This window comes from Eptesicus fuscus, chromosome 3, assembly GCF_027574615.1.
Source record: "Eptesicus fuscus isolate TK198812 chromosome 3, DD_ASM_mEF_20220401, whole genome shotgun sequence".
Lineage (NCBI taxonomy): Eukaryota > Metazoa > Chordata > Mammalia > Chiroptera > Vespertilionidae > Eptesicus > Eptesicus fuscus.
In genome coordinates, this window is record NC_072475.1 from 808,651 (window position 1) to 829,593 (window position 20,943).

The window sequence follows — 20,943 nt, forward strand, 5'->3', positions numbered from 1 at the left end:
TACATCCCCCCATCACCATACATCCCCATCACCATACATCCCCCATCACCATACATCCCCATCACCATACATCCCCCATCACCATACATCCCCATCACCATACATTCCCCATCACCATGCATCCCCCATCACCATACATCCCCCATCACCATACATCCCCCATCACCATACATCCCCCATCACCATACATCCCCCCATCACCATACATCCCCCCATCACCATACATCCCCCCATCACCATGCATCCCCCATCACCATACATCCCCCATCACCATACATCCCCCCATCACCATACATCCCCCCATCACCATGCATCCCCCATCACCATGCATCCCCCATCACCATGCATCCCCCCATCACCATACATCCCCCATCACCATGCATCCCCCCATCACCATACATCCCCCATCACCATGCATCCCCCCATCACCTTGCATAACCCCCCCGCCTCCTCCCCGTTGCTGTGCGTAGCACCCCTACCCCCTACACCCCTCGCCCTGCGCCCCCCCCCGCCCCCCCCCCCCCCGCTGCTGTGCATAAAATGCCTCACCAGGCGAAGGCGGACTGCGACCTCCCTCACTCGGCTCAGGAAAGGCACGTTGCTCTGTCCCTAACGTAACGCCCCGAAAGGCCTTCCCTCGGGTCTGAGTCGGGTGAGGGGGGACGCTCACTACCTGGTGGGGTTCACAGATGAAGGGCGTCCCCCTGGTGCGGAGCCTGCAGCGAACATCCGGGTGGTGTGACACGGGGCGCCCTCCCCAGAGACCCTCAGACCCCCCGCCTGTCCGTGCTAGCCCGTGGCCGATGCCCGGACGGAACAGAGGACACGCTCCGTTCCGGCCGGGTCCCGGAGGGGCGCCGCGGTCAACAGTCTGAGGTCACCGCCGGCTCCGCCGCCTGCACTGCCGTGGAAGTGACCGAACAGGCCGGGGGGAGGGAAGAGATAGCCGGTGCACATGTGTGCACACATGCACAACCGAGGCACAGACAATGGGCCGTGAGGGCCGGGCGGGCGGGGCTGGACGAGGTCCGTAGGGGAAGGGCGGCCGATGTAATACTTCCAACAACGAAGATTTTTTAAATCCCCGCCGGGTCCCCCTGGGAGGAGGGATGGAGGGAGGAGGGCCGCCTGGCGGGGGGCGCTGATCCACGGCCTTCGGGGAGGGGAGCCCCGCGCCCCTCCTCCTGCTGGTCACTCGGGATCGGGAGTCTTTGCTTTCCCGCTGCTGTTTTTCTTTAATGTGTTGTTTGTATTTTTTTAACATTTTCATTGATGTCAGAGCGGAAGGGAGAGGGAGATAGAAGCATCCATTGTGAGAGAGGATCATGGATCGGCTGCCTCCTGCCTGCCCCCTACTGGGGGTCGAGCCCACAACCCGGGCCTGTGCCCTTGACCCGGAAGCAAACCCGGACCCTTCAGCCCACAGGCCGACGCTCTATCCACTGAGCCACACCGGCCGGGGCTCTGGCTGCTTCTACCACCGCATCGCCCGCCTCCCCACCCCACGCGACAGGAGGCGTGCACCCCCAGAAACGAAAGCCACTCGGGGCGGTGCTCTGCGGAGTCAGACAGGTTTATTGAGGCTGGGACGGGCCCACCCACACGCTGGGGTGGCAGGAGGGGTGAGGCTGGGGGGACGCCCGGAGGGAAGACAGGTGCGGGGGCCAGGCTGCTGCCAAGGTCCCGACAGGCCCCCCCGGGCGGGGGGGCAGCCCGCGGCCTTCATCTCCGTCCCGGGTCCTGGTCGGGGTGAGCGAGGGGTCGGGAGCCGGTGGCGGGGCTGGAGCCGGTGCGGTGCCCCGGGCCGGCGGGCTCAGTACAGGCCGTAGGGCCAGTACCGCCGGTAGCTGAGGCAGCCGCCGTAGCCGTAGCCGCAGCCGTAGCCGACGGGCGAGTAGGTGCTGCCGTAGCCGCAGCCCACGCTGTAGCCCAGGGGGTACCCGTAGCTGCCCCAGTAGCAGCCGGGGAAGACGGCGCCCGAGAAGTTGCCGAAGTTGCCGCAGTTCATGCTGTCCGTCTGGCTGTCCGTCTGGCTGGCTGGCGGTGGAGCTGGGAGAGGAGGCCGGTGCTGTGTGCTGCCCCCGGCCGCCGCCGCCCTTTTATCCCCCGGCGGGCGGGCGGGCGGGGCCGGCACACGCCGCGTGGCACCAATTTGCGTCCGGGAAGCTCATTAACGGGCTTTGCTCAGATGTCTTTCCAGCTGCGAGGGCGCTCCCGGCGGGTCCCCAGGAGGCGGTCCCTCCCCCGGACGAGGCACGGACACGCGTGGCCGGAGGCGCCCTGTGGCAGCGGCTAACCCGGGCCCAGCCTCTTCTCCGGAGTCCGCAGGGACACACAGGAGCGCCGTGAGCAGGTGCTGAGTAAGCGTGTGCATGGAAGCGTACGCACACGGGGCGCCCGCCTCAGAATCGGGGTCGGGATTCCCGGGTGAAGGGGGTTCCCTCAGATGTGACGGGAGATGTGACTGGGTGGTGGGCATACAGACCGTGGAACATGGAAACCCACGCCTGACACCCTATGAGCCTGCTAGTCGGGGTCACCCCGGACCTTTAATTAAAAGGGTTCCCTGGGGGCAGGGGGCAGGGGGCAAGGCCAAGGCGATGGGCTCATCGGAAAGATCCTTTTACTTTTATTTTTTCTCCGCTGAGAGTCACCCTGTCTGGGAAACTGGTGAAACGTTTCCCTATTACAGACCTCTCCCGATGACCCCGACATCACACTTCCGCCCGCTGCCCAGACGAGCAAGTGTGTCATTGTGAAGAAATTAACGATGTTTAAATGCGACTGGATCCTGGACACAAATTATCAAGCAACTGTGATGCGTGGGTCTGATAAACTTTTTGAAGTAAATATTGAAAATAATAACAGAAAAACACGTGTGAAATTTTGCCCTAAAACGTGTATATATATATATATATTTTTTTTTTATTTTTTTTTCTATTAGGCGAATGAAACCAGACGGCCTGTCCGAGCTGATGGGCCTCTGAAGGGCCGGGTAACAACATTAAATCGACATCATTTCCTCTCCGGGGACCACACGCCCAGGACAGGGAGCAGACGCCCGTTCCTCTCCACGCAGACATTGGTCTCCAGTGTGAAGTCGCGGAGCGACACGGCCCATCAGAGCAAGAGGAAGGACCGTAATGATCTGAACAATAAAGATTTATTTTTTTAAAAATGAAAAGGAAACAAAAAGCTAATTGGGGTCAGGCAGGCCCTGATGGTTTCCCCGGGCCCGGCCAGCGCCTTGCAGAAGGGACGCACGCGGCGTGGAACCGGAAGGCGGGGCCTGAGGAACCCCTCCCAGCAGGCACGGGCGGCTGTGTGACCCACTGACCCCCAACCTGCCTCAGGTCTCGGGGGCCACTCTCCTCCGGCTGCTGCGGCCGAGACGTCAATGTCGGGGGCACCTGGCGACCGCAGGGTGAGCCCAAGGACGGGGAGACGCGTGGAACAACGCAAAGCTGCGCGGCGTCCTGACCACTAATGGCCGGTGACAGCAGAGGCGCGTCTGCGAGCCGCGCGGCCCCCTCCTCCTCCCCACAACCCAGGGCACGGTGACTCAGCACCTCAGATCCCAGCACTCCTGTGGCCAGGGAACCCCAGTGCCCGTCACCCCTGAACCGCAACAACCCCAAAGCAGGTCCTGCCCGGGAAGCAGGAAGGAGCGGTTACGTTCCTGCGTGGTCGCCCCGCTCTGCCTGGCGGGAAAGGCGGCGGCGGCGGCCGGAGCAGAGAAGACCCGGGCGGAGGCAGCATTGCACTGGCAAAGGCAGGCGGTCTGAACGAGCGCCAGCGTTCAATTACGGGGCTCGGTTTAGACGCGTTTCTCTCCCGCCTCTTTTCCAACCGAAGGTGCTGGCTGTGCCCCAGGCAGAACACCAGCTCGGTGTCTGAGCAGCAACGGTGAGTAAGAATTAGAATATGATGTCTTCTCCCGGCCGGCGTGGCTCAGGGGCTGAGCGTCGACCTATGAACCAGGAGGTCATAGTTCGATTCCCGGTCAGGGCACAGGCCTGGGTTGGGGGCTCGATCCCCCGTGTGGGGCGTGCAGGAGGCAGCCAATCCATGGTTCTCTCTCATCGCTGATGTTTCTCTTTTTCTCTCCTCCCTTTCTCTCTGAAATCAATAAAAATATTTAAATATATATATATGATGTGTTTTAAAAACTTAAACCCCACTTACGGGATCTACGTTTTGTCTAGAAATTCTAACCCAAAAGTATTTAAGGGGAAAACAATGTTTATCAACAAATCATTCAAAAACAAAGCCAGCAGCTGGCTGAGTCCTGCTTTGGGCCGAAGGAAGCGTGAATCTGACTCCGTTTACCACAGGGGGACCCAGGCTCTGTAGAGCCTGAAGCTCACAGTGTGGGAACCCCCTTTATGAAAAATAATGCAACACTGAGATATAAAATCGCCCTCGCCGGCGTGGCTCAGTGGATAGAGCATCGGCCCGAGGACTGGAGGGTCCCAGCTCCATTCCGGTCAAGGGCATGTGCTTCGGGGCACGGCGCGGTTGCAGGCTCGATCCCCAGACGTGGTCAGGGCACACGCAGGAAACAACCACCCGATGTGTGTCTCTCACAGGGATGCCTCTCTCTGTCACTCCCCCTCCCTCCCTCTCTCTCTAAAAATCAATGGAAAAGACATCCTTGGGTGAGAATTAACAAACATACATACACATAGATGCATGTAATTAAATAGCAAATGTTTGTTAAAATGTTACCAGAACTCACACAAAAAATTAAACACTGACAAAAATCACAAACAGTACAAAACTCTGAAAACACCTTGATCTGCTGAACTGTCCGATGGGCTTCCGCAGCGTGTGCCCGTGGGCGACTCCGGCTCCGCCATCTCGAACGGCGTCCTCCTGCAGGACGTGTCCTGGGCCGAGGTGACGGCCAAGTTCCCGCTGGACTAGGACCCCCGGTCCTGCACCCCCATTGCCACAGGCTCGGGGCGAGTGGGAGCGGGGCTGGGAGCGACCCCCGGAAGCCGTCCCCCCACCATCGCCACGGACTTGGACTTCCTCCCGCCCCGTCCGTGTGATTGACGTCTGCGGCTGACAAGCCCACCTCCCGGAGAGGAACCCGGTGCGGGACTCGGAGCAGATGGCCTCCACCAGCATCCGCTGGGCGAGGAAGTGAATGCGTGACGGTCACGGCCTCGCGTGGCCATCACCCCACGGGGAGAATTTAAGCGAATCACTTCCCTGGGCCCCGAGTCGTTCACTGTGAGCTGAGTGACCTCGCTTTCTGGGGTCACGGAGAGAACGGTGACGCTGCAGAAGGTTCACGAACCGCTCAGAGCTCGGTAGACGCATGTTTCTGCGCGTCAGGCTCTGAGGCGCTGGCTCTGGGGCGGGGCCCGGGGACCTGCATTTGACGTGCGCAGCCCGGGCGTCCGCGAAGCCGGGCTTTGTCACCCCTCGGAAGATCTGGGCGCCTGGGCGAGCTGTCTGAGCGGCGCCATCTGCACAAACACACGGCTCACCACGGGGGTGAAACTCAGAGGAGAGAGCCGACGCCTCCTTCGCGCTCAACAACGGAGGCAACGCGATCGCGTCCCTGCTCCCGGGCCGTCAGCAACGTCGGGAGACGTGTCTGTGCGTCGTGACTGGGGTGCTGTTTGGCATCTACGGGTACACATGGGCCAGAGAGGCTGCAAACCACCCATAAGGCACAGGACAACCACACGCACACGCACATGCACATACATATACACATACATACAAACATGCATACGCATGCATACACACAAAAACATACGCATACATACATACACATGCAAACATGCACACACACACACATCTACCCCACAATGTCAATAAAGCCACGGCCAAAAAATGCTGATCTAAAGTCAAGGTCACGTGCCGCCAACTGGGATTGCCGGCCTCTCCCCAGGCGTGTCGCAGGCCAGACCCGCGGACCCGTCTCGGGGCTCCCTGGAGACACGGCTCCAATCTCTCGCCTTCTCAGCGCTTTGGGGGCTCAGCCACGTTTGTGAGGCTCCTTGGGTGAGGACATGAGCAAGCCCCTAACTCCTGACGTTGGCGATTAGAGGGGACCCGCCTGGTTTTCTGAAAAAGGAACAGGACCCCCCAGCCACGCTGTGCGCACCCCAGGCTCGCAGCCTCCCGGCGGGAAGGCCTCCCACGTGTTTCACGAGCAACATGGACAGCAAGTCCGGGCAGGCACGTCCCTGCTCCAGCGCTGAGCCCCTGCGGGGGGCGGGGGCGGGGGCTGCGGGGAGGGAGAGGCGACTACGTCTCCCTCTGTCCTGGGTGATGGCGAGGGGGAGCTCATGGCAACGGGTCGCCGTGAGGGCCGGGGGGACCCACACCCTGCGCGTGTGTGTGAGCTCAGAGCACAGCACGGCCGCCCCGAGCTCCGGAGGAGGAAGAAGGAGAAGGGCCGGCCTCGGTTTCCTCCATGTGGGACAGACTCCGCCCCGAGTCTCACCCCCCTTTGCTGCCCTTTGGAGGCCGGAGGTCATGTCCTTCTGATGACCTTGAACGTGACGCCTCCTATCGCTGCCAAGTAAGACACGATGGCAAGCTCAGGCCACGGGAAGCGTCAGGTCATCAAAGTCCTTGCCGGCCATAAACTCCACGTAAGAGCAATTACATTTAAAATTAGGACCCATGTTATTGATTTCAGAGGGGAAGGGAGAGGAAGGGAGAGGAAGGGAGAGGGAGAGAGAGAGAAGCATCCATGATGAGAGAGAATCACTGGATTGGCTGCCTCCTGCACGCCCCCACTGGGCATTGAGCCCGCAACCCGGGCCTGTGCCCTGACCGGGAATTGAACCCTGACCTCCTGGTTCACAGGTTGACTCTCAGCCACGGAGCCACGCCGGCCGGGCACCTTTTAGGGAAGGACCATTTCTCTGTGTCCCCAAACCTGCGGAAGTGCTGAGCGCTGTGCTGTGGGAGTGTCTGGGCGTGAGCACCTCGGGCAGGCAGCCGGCTCCTCGGCCGGAATCTCCGTCCAGGGTTCACAGGCCCCACGTCGTGACCTGGTGGCCAGAGCCCAGCCCCACCCCACACACACGTGCGTGCGCTTCCGTGGGCCGGTGCAGCGTTCCAGGCCCAGCCACACCCCACACACGTGCGTGAGCTTCCGTGGACCGGTGCAGCGTTCCAGGCCCAGCCACACCTCACACACGTGCGTGAGCTTCCGTGGGCCGGTGCAGTGTTCCAGGCCCAGCCCCATCCCACACGCGTGCATGAGCTTCCGTGGGCCGGTGCAGTGTTCCAGGCCCAGCCCCATCCCACATGCGTGCGTGCGCTTCCGTGGGCCAGTGCAGTGTCCCGGGCCCAGCCCCATCCCACATGCGTGCATGAGCTTCCGTGGACCAGTGCAGTGTTCCAGGCCCAGCCCCATCCCACACGCGTGCGTGCGCTTCCGTGGGCCGGTGCAGTGTTCCAGGCCCAGCCACACCCCACACGCGTGCGTGAGCTTCCGTGGGCCGGTGCAGCGTTCCAGGCCCAGCCACACCCCACACGCGTGCGTGAGCTTCCGTGGGCCGGTGCAGCGTCCCGGGCCCAGGAAGCGGTTAGGAAGGCCGTGGACGGTTCCTGAGCATCTTCCATGGACCCAGCAGGCGCATGAGGACCTGACCCGGGAAGGAACGAGCTTCACCCTCACGGAGCATTTGGCTTCGACAAAGCGGAGGCTCCCGGCCAGCGAGACGAGAGGTGCCTCTGTGTGCAGACGCCCCAACATCACAGGCGCTTCCGATGCCACTGTTGTTCCAAGAATCAGAGGGTCCTGTCCACACAGCCGCCCGTGTCCCCGGGGGAAGGAGGCGAGAAGCACACGCCCTCTATCCGAGGGGGAGACGCTGTGTGTTTGAGCCGCTGTCTCTCTCTGGCCAGAGCTCAGGAGCCCCTAAGAACCAGACTCGTGGCCAAGTCCGTCCAGTGGGAACTCGTCAACAGCCTGAGGCTCGAACCTCTCGTGCTGAGCTCTGAGCAGGGGCAGGGGCGGCCCGAGGGGACGGTCGTTCATGAAGGCAGGGACGCTCCAGCGCCCAGCAGCCGGGAAGAGTCCCTCCTTACAACCAGCACGGACGCCCACGGACACCGTCAGCATCTTTGGGGTCAGTCCAGGAGTTCTTTCTAAATCCGTTTGTACTGATCTCAGAGAGGAAGGGAGAGAGAGAGATAGAGACAGCGATGAGGAGAGAGAGTCATGGATCAGCTGCCTCCTGCACGCCCCCTATGGGGATGGAGCCCGCAACACGGGCGTGTGCCCTGACCGGGAATCTAGCTGGTTTACAGGTCGATGCTCAACCACTGAGCCACACCGGCCGGGAAAATTTAGGACATTTTAATGAAGTTTTTTAACATTGAGACCTTAAAAGTAAAGAGACAGAATGTGAGGCGTCCCCCGTCCCCACCACTGCCTGACGTCAGAAGAAGACCTGGTTCGAGGCGCCCTGACAGGTGGGAACTCGATACGAGGCTGACGCGTGAGAGCCGCAGAGGGACCACGAGGACACGGGGGTCATGCGGAAGGAGTGAGATTTATTAGAGACGACAGCGGAACCCCCCACCCACCCGCCTGCCACCGGGACGCCGCGGGGAAGTCACCCTGACGGGCAGAGCCGCCGGGAAGCCAGCCCCGCGCCTCGCCGCCCCGCTCCCGGCCCGGAGGGCGCCCGGCCGCCTTGGCAGCGGGGATGGGCCCAGCGCCGGTGCCTGCGGCTCAGCATCCTCGGAGACCGGACCTCGGCGCGGTCAGCGGAGACGGGCGGACTCTCCCAGCTCAGCCGGAGGCGGGCACGGGCGTTGCTCTGCGGGGTGCCCTGCGTCCCGGGGTGCCCGGCCCTGGGCCTCAGTAGGTGCTGTAGCCGAAGCCGGAGCCGGAGCCCCAGGGCCGCCAGCAGCTGCCGCCGTAGCCGCAGCCCAGGTTCCCGAAGTTGCTGCCGCCGAAGCTGTAGCCCAGGGAGCCGTAGCCGGTGCAGCCGTGCCCGTAGTTGAGGGGGGAGCCCAGGGGCACCACGCAGTTCAGGGGGGTGGCCCGGTAGGTCCGGTGGAAGTTGGTGCCGTAGCAGGGGTAGCCGGGGAAGTAGCTGCCGCAGCAGAAGAAGCGCGTCATGGCGGCGGAGAGGGTCTGGGTGGACGTGGAGGCGGAGGCGGAGAGCAGGTGCCGGTGGGATGCGGCTGGTGGCAGCGCGGGGCCTTTTATACCCGGGCCGGGGGCGGGGCAGGCCGGCGGGCGGGCGGCCCACTGTCTGCATCACAGCTCCCGGGTTTGCTCGTAAAACGCACATGAAGCAGCCGCAGCGCCGCGCCCACATTCCTGGGGCTCCGTCGGCAGAGGAATGTGCCGAGTCATCAGCGCGGCCGCCGGGCCACGGGGCGTGCTGCCCACGGGCTCTGCCTGCGGTCACCTCATACTCGCCCGTCCAACCCGACCGTGAGCCCCGCCCCCCGCATGCTCCTTCGGAATGTTCTGGAAGCAGCACAGAGCGCGCTGGCAGCTTGTCCCTGTCCCCGGGCCGCAGGGGACGCCCCTGGGACTCGGCTGAGTGGCCTGCCAACGGCCGTGTGAGGAGGTGCCAGGCTCAGGCCTTTCTCAGCAAAGACTAGTTCCCTGCACCCTCATAAAGGGCAGCCCCAATATCGGGGTGAATTATCCGGAGAATCACCTGAGAGCCCGTGAAACATGTCACGTTCCGGGATGTCACGGGGGCCGTCAGAGCGGACGGAACGGGGGGAGGTGAGTTTCAAACAAGGTCTTGATTCGTTGTCAGCTTCTTGAGGGGCTCCTGCCTGCATTTGAGAATCAGCCCTGAGTCCAGACTAGCCGATCACCACCGCCCCCTGCTGGCAGCCGATCCAAATTACAGGTCCAAGCGCCGTCCGTCCGTCCGCAGTGGCCTGACCGAAGTCTTCCCAGGAGCAGGGGGAGCGGCAGTCACAGGAGGCCATGGCCCCTGCCACACACAGACCTCTCTGAGTTTTCCCTCCGGCCTGTGAGGGCTTGTACGCGCCGGGCCCTTGAGGACGGAGCCTCTTGTCCTTCCAGTGAATTCCTTTTGAACACAGACCTTATCTTTGATTTTCTCCAACCACAGACTCACCACAAGCAGCCCCTTCGAGGAGGAAGAGAAACCATCTCCACGGACATAGGACGGCCTGTCGGGGGCTCCTCATGGGAGCCGAGGGGGCGGGCTCTGCGGCAGGAGGCACACCCTCCGGGAGGAATTCGTTTGCCTGTTGGGCGCTGTGGCCGCCCGCGAGGGGCGGTGAGCAGAAGGCGATGGCGTCCGGAATGTTCTTTCTCCACCTCCAGAGGCCCAGGTGCTTCTCCCCCCGTGGCTGCTCTCTGGGCATGTGAGCCGGAAGGTTCTTAGCTGTGCGGAGCCCCACGCCATCCGCCTCGCCTCCGTGTAGTCGTGAGGCCTTACAGACCCACCCAGGCCGAGCCCTGGAAAGAACAGAGCAACGAGGGGCGTCCAGCGAGGAGATGATCCAGCTCCATCCACACCCACAGCCCACGGTGTGTTCACACCCAGCTCCATCCACACCCACAGCACACGGGGTGTTCACACCCAGCTCCATCCACACCCACTGCACACAGGGTGTTCACACCCAGCTCCCCCACACCCACTGCACACGGGGTGTTCACACCCAGCTCCCCCACACCCACTGCACACGGGGTGTTCACACCCAGCTCCATCCACACCCACTGCACACGGTGTGTTCACACCCAGCTCCCCCAACCCACTGCACACGGGGTGTTCACACCCAGCTCCCCCACACCCACTGCACACGGGGTGTTCACACCCAGCTCCATCCACACCCACTGCACACGGGGTGTTCACACCCAGCTCCATCCACACCCACAGCACACGGGGTGTTCACACCCAGCTCCATCCACACCCACTGCACACGGGGTGTTCACACCCAGCTCCCCACACCCACAGCCCATGGGGTGTTCACACCCAGCTCACCGACACCCACAGCCCACAGGGTGTTCACACCCAGTTCCATCCACACCCACTGCACATGGGGTGTTCACACCCACTGCACACGGGGTGTTCACACCCAGCTCACCGACAGCCACAGCCCACAGGGTGTTCACACCCAGTTCCATCCACACCCACTGCACATGGGGTGTTCACACCCACTGCACACGGGGTGTTCACACCCAGCTCACCGACACCCACAGCCCATGGGGTGTTCACACCCAGCTCCATCCACACCCACTGCACACGGGGTGTTCACACCCAGCTCCATCCACACCCACTGCACACGGGGTGTTCACACCCAGCTCCCCCGCCCACTGCACACAGGGTGTTCACACCCACTGCACACGGGATGTTCACACCCAGCTCCATCCACACCCACTGCACACGGGGTGTTCACACCCAGCTCCCCCACACCCACTGCACACGGGGTGTTCACACCCAGCTCCATCCACACCCACTGCACACGGGGTGTTCACACCCAGCTCCCCCCAAACCCACTGCACACGGGATGTTCACACCCAGCTCCATCCACACCCACTGCACACGGGGTGTTCACACCCAGCTCCCCCACACCCACTGCACACGGGGTGTTCACACCCAGCTCCATCCACACCCACTGCACACGGGGTGTTCACACCCAGCTCCCCCACACCCACTGCACACGGAGTGTTCACACCCAGCTCCCCCAGCCCACTGCACACAGGGTGTTCACACCCAGCTCCCCCAAACCCACTGCACACGGGGTGTTCACACCCAGCTCCGTCCACACCCACTGCACACGGTGTGGTCACACCAAGCTCCCCCGCCCACTGCACAAAGAGGGGTGTGTTCACTCTGACAGGAGGGAGGTTTTCATATACATTTTACTAATTTTCTTTCATGTCTGACACCAGGAAGGAGTGACAGGTCCCATCACTCTGAATAGACAGTACGGTCTCTCCCAGCAGCAGAACCAGGTCTAAGTGCCAGCACCTCGGCCTCGGCCTCGTGTCCTGAGTGGGGAGCAGCCCTGCGGAGGGCGCAGGTGGAGAGGTTGAGGGACGTGGCTACTGAGCGGGTGGGAAGGAGTTTCCCTCATCCCCTCGTCCCCGCCGATGCCTCGCGCACTCAGATCTGTGATGCGGCAGCTCCGCCTCTTCCCAGCTCACGGTTGGCGCCATACGCTCAGCTGAAATAGCCAGCCGTTTGCCGGCCTGTTTGCCGGGTTCTCCGGTGCAGACCCACCTCTTAGAGATGAAATCGTGCTTTGGAGATAAAAGGGGGGAATCACTCAGAAAAAAAACTGTCCTCTCACAGACGGAAATGAAGAAAAGCTCATAAATGTCACATACACACACGCACACACACATGCACATATACACCTGTGCAGGGGACCAGTCTCATCTGGGACCATCCCTCACCTGCGACCATCCTTCACCTGGGACCAGCGCTCACCTGCGACCCTGACCAGAGCATCACCCAGGCACGTGTCCTTGACTGGAATTGAGCCCAGGACCCTTCAGTCCACAGGCCGACGCTCTATCCACTGAGCCACACCAGCGAGGGCTGAAATTGGCTTTAAATAATGTGGGGAGGGGATTAACCCTCTGCTTCCCAAGTCCACAGTGTTCCCCAAATGACAGACTGTAGAGAGCGCCTGGGAAGGCACATGAGCATTTCTTTATTGTCAGCTGAGTCCAGTGGCGCTGGCAGAGCCACGTCCTGGAGACATACCGGGCCAGAGGCAGGAGTGTTGTCAGCCTGACCCTTAGCTCAGGTGCCAGGGGGTGGGTTTCGCTATCTAAGTCCAGCCAGGCGCAAGAAACAGACGCAATTATCCGGGCTCAGCCAGGAGTGACAGCTACACAGAAGCCACAAGAATGAAGAATTGCAGCCTGATCTTTAACCATGATTTCACATAATTCCTTTGTCTTGAACTCTAGTAAAACTTCCTGGAATCATGCTGCACAGAATAAACACGCTGCACCGGCTCTGGGTCACTGTCCCTCCATCAGAGGACAGCTGTCCCACCCGGTCCCAGCTTTTCCCTCTGTCTCTGTGTCTGTCTCCTTCTTTCCTTTTCTCAATCCCCCGTCGCCCCTACTCAGGACTCCTGTCCACTCTCAAGCCGTGCTGGACGCAGTAAAGAGAGAAATATTTATAACAGACTATATCAGGTTCTATGCAAACCACGTGGCAACGCTGGAATTCACGTGTTTATTCAGGAAACAGAAACATTCGCAAAACTCAAAAAAGCAGGAGAGAGGAAACGGACGCATGATGAAGGTAAAGAGAAGAAAACAACCCTATTCGACATAGAGTGGACCGTGTGCTCTCTGTAAATAAAGCTGGGTTATGAGACGTTATCCATGGCCGCTGCTGCCTAAACTTCAGGCAAAAAGCTTATGCAAAGTTACTCTAAATACCGGGAGGGAGCACAGCGGGTCGCAGGAACTTAGCTGCAATCTCGCCACAAAACAAAATCATTGTTACAGCTGGCGGCCGAATTCTGCGACAGATGAGATGGAAACGTTAAACTCAAGAAGAGAAAGCAAAGCACTTTCCAAATAATGTCTTTTTCAAAAGAGGGAAAAGTTTAAAGAACGCCAATGTTGTGACCTCCGTAAAATTCAATTACGTGAAAAGGAAATAGAGATGAAAACAAGCTAAAAAGACAAAATGAGATGAGTAGGGAGCTCTTTCGAGACGCAAGTTGTGGTGAAAAGATGCCAAAAAATGTAGTGAAATTTACCCAAAGTAGAGAAGTGGAGTTTACATCTTTATCACTTTGAATAAAAAGCAGAATTAACACTATAAAGAAGTAAGTCTGTCTAATGAAGTTTTTTAAGTTTGAGAAGTCTTTTCAAGTTTTTTTTTTTTTTTTTTAAATGGATAAACAGCCCTGCTGATGTGGCTCGGTGGTTGAGTGTTGACCTATGAACCAGGAGGTCAGGGTTTGATTCCCGGTCTGGGCACATGCCCGGGTTGCAGGCTCGATCCCCAATGTGGGGCGTGCAGGAGGCAGCCGATCCATGATTCTCTCATCATTGATGTTTCTATCTCTCTCTCTCTTTCTCCCTTCCTCTCTGAAATCCATAAAAATATTTGAAAGAAAAAAAGATTTTTAATAAATAAATAACCCGTTTCTCCCCTATTTCTGCCTGGAGATGAATGAACCACAACAGAGTGGAAATGAGATGAAATAAAGACACGGAGTTCTGAAATTCCACCTCCGATATTTTTTCATGTTTGTTTCGTGTATTAAAGTCTGGAGCAGTGAGGGCCGTCCCTCCGAGAGGCACACGAGTGCACACGCCTGAGTCACGGCCGATGGACGATGCGGCTTCAGGGTCGTGGCAGGAAGGGCAGCGCACGCCGTGAGAAGGCTTCAGCGTCCACCCCGAAGCAACGTGCGGGCCCAACAGCCGGCCAATCGGCCGCCCGGGGCCCACGCCGCCAGGTGCCAACCCCCGGCCCAACCACTTCTCTTCCTTCAACTCCCCTCGTCACCCCCTCTTTCTACACACACACTCATTTATACTCTAACAGCTATATATAGACCCGTGGTCGGCAAACCGCGGCCCAACCACTTCTCTTACTGTAACTCCCCTCGTCACCCCCTCTTTCTACACACACACTCGTTTATACTCTAACAGCTATATATATAGACCGGTGGTTGGCAAACCGCGGCTCGCGAGCCACATGCGGCTCTTTGGCCCCTTGAGTGTGGCTCTTCCACAAAATACCACGTGCGGGCGCGTCCGTACAGTGCAATTGAAACTTCGTGGCCCATGCGCAGAAGTCGTCTCTCAAAAGAAATTTCCCTCACCACGGGGCGTTTAAATTAACGTCTGACATGATGGGTGGTAAACGGTCCCCGGATCACACGTGTGTCCAGTCTGCAAAGGCCAGAGACCGGAAGCTTTGCAGAGTCAACGTTCCACCCGGTGAGCGGGGGCCGGGTTCGGAGCCAGGGCGCCTGCGTTGGACCCGGGCCAGCCGTGTAGGGTTAGCGAGACCCTGAACGTCTGTGCAATTGTTTAGACCCGCGAAGCAGGAACAGCCAGAGCGTGACTTCCCGGGGCGGAGGCGGGGCTGCTGTGAGGGTCCAGTTGCCTGATGCATTACAGCCCTCAGGACAGGGCTCAGCGTGATAAGTTCTAAACGACCTACCGCCACTACTATAAACATGAGCACAATGACCCCCTGCATCCCCCCCAATGCTCGTCACAAAACAGTGTGTTAACGACGTAACTGTCTTTCTCAGCTGCTGTAACAGGACGAAGAAGTGCGGCTTTGAAAGGCAGGCGTTTGTTCTTCCCGTGGAGCAGGGCAGGGGCAGGCAGTGTGGCCGCCAGTCCGACCGTCCTCCAAAGACAGAACCCACGTGGGGTCCTGGTCGGGGGTCCTGACTCTCCCACATCCCAGCAAGCAAGACACTGGCCAAGGAAACACACACCCAGCTCGGCTAGGAATTAGAGTCAGAGGGCTCATGGCTTTCGCTCGCGTCCCATTGGTCGGTACGTGGCCGCACGGCCACGCGTAGCTGCAAGGGAAGCTGGGACGGGCAGGCTCAGGTGGGCAGCCACAGCCAGCTGGAACCCTATTGCGTTAGAAAGCGTGGAGACTAGGTCTCCGTCACCCACTCGACGTCCGCCGTCATTCCGCACACGGAGCCCCCAGCACGCCCGCGGTTTCTGGGCCAGGAATTCAGACAGGCCCCGGGCAGGCGGGGGGCTCCAGAGGCCGGGGCGGCGCCTGGACTTAAAGCCAATCTCCGCTCAGGCCGTCGATAAACCGCCGGCAGCTGAGCTCCCCGCCGGCCTTGGCTTCTCACCACAAAGAGGATTTCACGGGAACTTGGGAGTTTTCTGTTCCTTCCTGGTATCTGCTCTGAACCTTCCCCTTTCCAGGGGGGCGGGGGGAATCCACGAGGCTTCCTTCTGCCCTTCCTCAGAGCTCACCGCCCCCCCCCAAATCCCAAGGCCGCTTGAAGGATGGGGGTTCGGCAGGAGAAGGGCGGAAATGGGCACAGAGCTCAGCGACAGCCGAGCACCCCAGGTGACCTTCCCCCCGAGCCCCACGCAGCTCCTCCCCCTCCACCAGGCTGGGATGAGTCAGCCATGCGGGCGAGCGAGTGGTCGGCACAGCCGCGGACAGGCCGGCTGCAGCCTCGGACGGACGGCGCGTCGGGAACGTTTCATTTCCAAGGTCACCGAGCCCCGGGGGCACGGAAACCCGCTCGCCAACGTCTGAGCTTACGGCACTCTCATCGGTGGGAACAGTCTCACCTGCTCAGGGGCCTCGCTCACGAGGAGTAGCTGCTGAAATGTGACCTTTTCGCAGCAAATCCGCCCCCTGCCTGCTACCCCGGGTCATTCCAATGCCTGGTTAGGAGGTGTGCGGCGTGGTCATGAGAGAGGACAGCACGGGCGAATGCTACCCTGGGTCAGAGGTTATAGTCGGGGGCGTCTGTTAGCCATCAGGACGGCCAGGGCCGAGGGCAGAGCCAGGTCCGGGGTCGGGGCGCACAGGGGGACACTGAGGGAGAGCCAGCCTGCTCTAAACCGCTGTGCAGGGGCCCTCTGTCAGGTTCCCCTAAGGCCTTCCCACTCCGGCTTTCATTCAGACACCAGTTGCATTCGTGTCTGCTGAGCTGTCCCGCTCCTTCCTGCTCGTCCGTTCAGCATAATCCCCAGGCAACCTGGTCCCCTCCCCCAGCACCCACAGCTCCTCATCCTCCCCCCAGGCAGGGCTTAGCCTAGAAAATCTAACAAAACGGCCTGGGATTAAAGTCGGTTAATACACACGTGCACACACACACACACACACACACACATGCAGACACACACGCATGCAGGCGCACACACACACACGTCAGTCCCTACACCTGTTGCTCTTACGTGAGCTCCGATGAAACACCCTGAGGACACACGGCGCGTGCCCTGAAGGCGAGCGTAGGAAACGGCTGTTGGCTGAGTGGGGGGGAGGGTGGGCGAGGAATGAACCCCGGAACGTGACCGGCCTCCTGACCCAGTCACCGTCTGACACACTGTGCCTGTGTGCACCTGCCAACGAAGAACACGCGAGAAGAACACGCGAGGCGGCTGGCAGAGGAAGCCGCACGTCCACGGAATCGCCCCGTCCCTCGGGCGGCGTCGGGGGGTGCTGACCGTGACTGGCCCTTCAGACACTCAGGGGGACACGGGTTTAGGGTGCATGCCAGGTCATGGTCCATGTCAGAGCCTCGCGATGGACAGTGCAAGCCTAGCTGACGACATGAGGAATCCCCCTACCTTCCACGCCCCCCGCAGTTCCCACTCCGTCTCACCCGGTTACCCCGAGGGGGGGGGTTATTTCTGCCGATAACGCGTGGGACGAAAGCGCCACGTAATGCTCTTCTCTCGTGTTGTCAGCATCTCCTTCGCAAAGTGACTACTGCGAGCTTTCTTTAAAAAATAAATAAACACGCTTTCCTGTGAGCCAGCGGCCGTCACCGGGCGCCTGATGTGAAATTATGCAGATAAACGCCGCGCGGTGTCAGCTGAACTAGAGCCCTCCCTTTATCCAGAACCAGAACCAGAACCAGAACCAGAACCGCATGCACACAAACTGCAGAGCAACGAGTTGAAAAGAGAAGAGAAAATGCTGGTTTTTAGAAACAGCTGGGAAGCCGCTCCGCCTCTCGGTCGTGAGCAGCCGTGCCCGGCGCCGGCCCCTGTGTCCCCGGCACGGAGCGCGGGGCGGGGGGGGTGGGAGGGGTGGGAAGGGGGAGGGAGGGGTGGGAAGGGGGGGGGAGTAGGAAGGTGGTAGCGGGTGGGAAGGGGGTGGAGGGGGGGGACGGGAACCGCGCTGCAGACCCGAGAGCCCAGGCCCCCGCCGAGGAGGCCGTGACTCGCAGACTGTTCAACGGCCCTGGTTTCGGAGGAAGTGCCACGGCCGGTGGACACGGCCACGGCCCCGGGGCCTGACCCACAGCGCCCAGGGCCCCCACGGCCCCCAGACACTGAGCTCCAAACGCAAAACCTGAGAAAGACTCGGCGCCACGCCGGCCCCTGTGTCCCAGGCCCCTCGGCCCGAGGGCGGGTCCCCGAGCGAGACGAGCCGCTGGGCCTCAGAGGAAGGGACCGTGAGGGCAGGGACGCGGTCCTGGAGGCCGCTGTCACCGTCGGACGGGAACATCGACCCCTTCCCCATTAGGAAGTGTGGCTTCACCGAGGGCCTCTTCTCAACACGCATGCTCGTTCCAATCTTGCTATGTCCTGGCTCATTTTTAAATATATATATTTTTTATTGATTTCAGAGAGAGGAAGGGAGATGGAGAGACAGAAGCATCGGTGATGAGAATCATTGGTCGGCTGCCTCCTGCGTGCCCCACACTGGGGATGTGCCCTGACCAGGAATTGAACCCTGACCTCCTGGTTCATAGGTCGATGCTCAACCCCTGAGCCACGCCGGCCGGGCAATTAATGACACCTTTAAAAAAAAAAAAAAGTTCAAATAGAAGAGCTTTAATAGCAAAACAGCTGATTCCCCAAACAGAAGCCAAGGCGAGGACCTGGCGGGCGGGGCAGCCGCAACGCCGTCGCCGTCCCGCCATCAGCCGAGCAGCCTGAGCCACGCCGCGGGGAGCGCCGGGACACACGCCTGGGCGTGGAGGCGGCCGGTCATCTGCATCGAAGACAGAGCAGGGCCCGGCCGGTTGGCTCCGTGGATAGGGCGTGGGCCTGCGGACCAGAGGGTCCCGGGTTCGATTCCGGTCAAGGGCACCTACCTCAGCGGCGGGCTCCTCCCCGGCCGGGGCCCTGGATGGGGCGCGTGCAGGAGGCAGCTCATCGATGCGTCTCTCTGTCTCCCCCTCTCCCTCCCCCTCCCCCTGAAATCGGCGGAAACTCCTCGGGGAGAACTGACAGCCACAACCAAAGCAGAGCCGGCTCTGGCCTCGCGCGCTTTCTGTTGAGACCCGGAAGCTGCCGGAGAGAAGGACAGAGACGGGTTTGGGAAGCACCGGCCGCCGCTGAGGAGCCGCGGGGCCCCTGATCCCACGGGAACGAGCGGAATAAACGGGGAGTGAGGCGAGCAAGCAGCAGCTTCGAGGGGCCGCCCGGGGCCCCCCGGGATCCGTGTTCTAGAATAAACCTCCGTCTGAGCGGCAGCGATGGCTTCCGAGAAGGGGGTGGGAGGGACGCAGCGCAGAAGCCAGGTCCTGCCTGGGGAGCGTCCCCGCGCCCCCGTCCTCGCCTTCCTGTGAGGAGGGTCGCTGACCGCGGGGCGGGGGGCGGTAGGAACGTTGCACACGCCCCGACGGCGCCCACAGAGCCGACAGGACCCTCCCCGCGGCCCCGGCCCGCTCGCCCACACGCCGCCTGCGTTTCCCGGGAAATCCATCCTGAGCCACACCAGCGCGGACACACCCGGCGCGTCTCTGACGAGAGGACCAGGCCGTCTCCCATCTAGAACAGTCCAAGGAGTCGGCAGGCTGACCACCCACAGACGGTCCGTTCCATGAGCGTGTCCCTGAGGAGCAGGCTCAGAGCCGGCTCCGGAATTCAAGTCCACGTGTGTCTTCGAGGCGTGTTTGTGGGTCTCCCCCGGGCTCACCCGCCCCGAGCTCTCGCTCGCCGGCGGCCGGTGAGGGGCCTGAGGCTGGGGCGCTGCCGGCGAGCCTCAGGCCGGACACGACCCCCCACCCTCCTCCGCTCAGGACGTCTGGGGCCCCGCCTGCCCCACTGCCCACGCCCCCGCCCCCCCAGGTCAGGCTTCCCTTCCCTTCACGGAAGTGACTGCGCCCCGCCCCACGGAGGGGACACCAGGCCTGGTCAGCGGGGGCCCCGAGGGACGAGGGACCGAGGAGAAAGGACTCTAGAGACACGTGGAGGCCGAGTGACGCGGTTTATTGGGAGGGACCGAGCGAGACCAGCTCCTTCCCTCAGAAGCAAGAAATCAGGAGCAGGAGACGCAGCCGCGGAGCCGGGACGTCCAGGAGGCCCCCGAGGCGCACCGGCCGCCGGGAGGGCAGCAGGGAGGGCTCCGGGCGGCGGCGAGGAGGCCGGGCGGCGGGCAGGTCACGGGGTCTCGCTCGCTCGCCGGCCCACGACTCAGCAGGTCCTCCGGCAGCTGGACACGCAGGGCCGCTTGTAGGTCCGGGGGGCGCCGCCCGGCGGGCACACAGCAGGGCTGCCTGCGGGCTTGCAGCTGCTGGACACGAAGGTGAGCGGCCGGCTGCAGGCGGCGGAGCAGGGGCTGGCCACGCAGGCGGTCTGTCGCGAGCAGGCCGCCCGCCCGGGGCTGGCGACGCGGGAGGCCGGGGGGCAGGCGGGGGGCTCGCAGCCCGGCTCCTGGGCGCAGTGGTCCAGCAGCCAGGAGCCCGTCTGGAAGGAGCTGGGCAGGCAGATGCCGCTCAGGCAGTCCACGTCGTGCGTGGAGCCCGGGGCCCCCGGCACGCCCGGCACGGGGCAGGCTCCCGCCAGGGGCCGGGCCGAGCCGTTCCTCGGGGAGCAGTGGTAGGACATGGTGCGGGCGGAGCGGGGAGGTGCGGACGGAGCTGAGAGGCGGAGGAGAGGTGCCTAGGGCTGCGGCTGCTCCAGCTGTGAGCGTCCCCGGGGCCCTGCGGCTTTTATGCGTCCCTGCAGGTGGGCGGCCCCGCCTGCTCTCCCGGCTCCTGAGGCTCCCGCCCCATCCACGCCCCCGCCGGCCTCAGAACATCCTGGGAACCTGCGGGTTCGCTGCCCCCTGAGCAGCCTGCGTCCTCGTAAAGCGAGTTTAGTGGTTTGGCGGCTGCGTCACGGCCTTGTGTTCTGGGCTCAGACCCGGGTGAGAGGCGGGTTGGCGGCTTCAAAGCCACCGGCCCTGCAGCCCACACCGCCCTCCGGCTGGACACGCAGCGTCGGCCGGCAGTGACACGGCATCGCCCACACCCACCCCGTCCACTCTCCCCCGACCAGCACTAATGACCGCCCCCCCCAACCCCCGCACC

General features: G+C 61.7%; 3 protein-coding genes across 3 annotated transcripts; all 3 read right to left on the reverse strand.

Moving 5' to 3' along the window:
* Positions 1 to 1,813: 1,813 nt before the first annotated feature.
* LOC103289941 (keratin-associated protein 8-1) lies at positions 1,814 to 2,008 on the reverse strand. Its single transcript, XM_028151952.2, has one exon. It carries the CDS (start codon positions 2,006 to 2,008, stop codon positions 1,814 to 1,816), a length of 195 nt encoding a protein of 64 aa, XP_028007753.1.
* Positions 2,009 to 8,845: 6,837 nt separating this feature from the next.
* Positions 8,846 to 9,109, reverse strand: LOC103289840 (keratin-associated protein 7-1). Its single transcript, XM_008145736.3, has one exon. It carries the CDS (start codon positions 9,107 to 9,109, stop codon positions 8,846 to 8,848), a length of 264 nt encoding a protein of 87 aa, XP_008143958.1.
* Positions 9,110 to 20,065: 10,956 nt separating this feature from the next.
* Positions 20,066 to 20,481, reverse strand: LOC129147654 (keratin-associated protein 11-1). Its single transcript, XM_054710580.1, has one exon. The coding sequence runs from the start codon at positions 20,477 to 20,479 to the stop codon at positions 20,066 to 20,068; it is 414 nt and encodes a 137-aa protein (XP_054566555.1). The 5' UTR covers positions 20,480 to 20,481.
* Between the last annotated feature and the right edge of the window lie 462 nt (positions 20,482 to 20,943).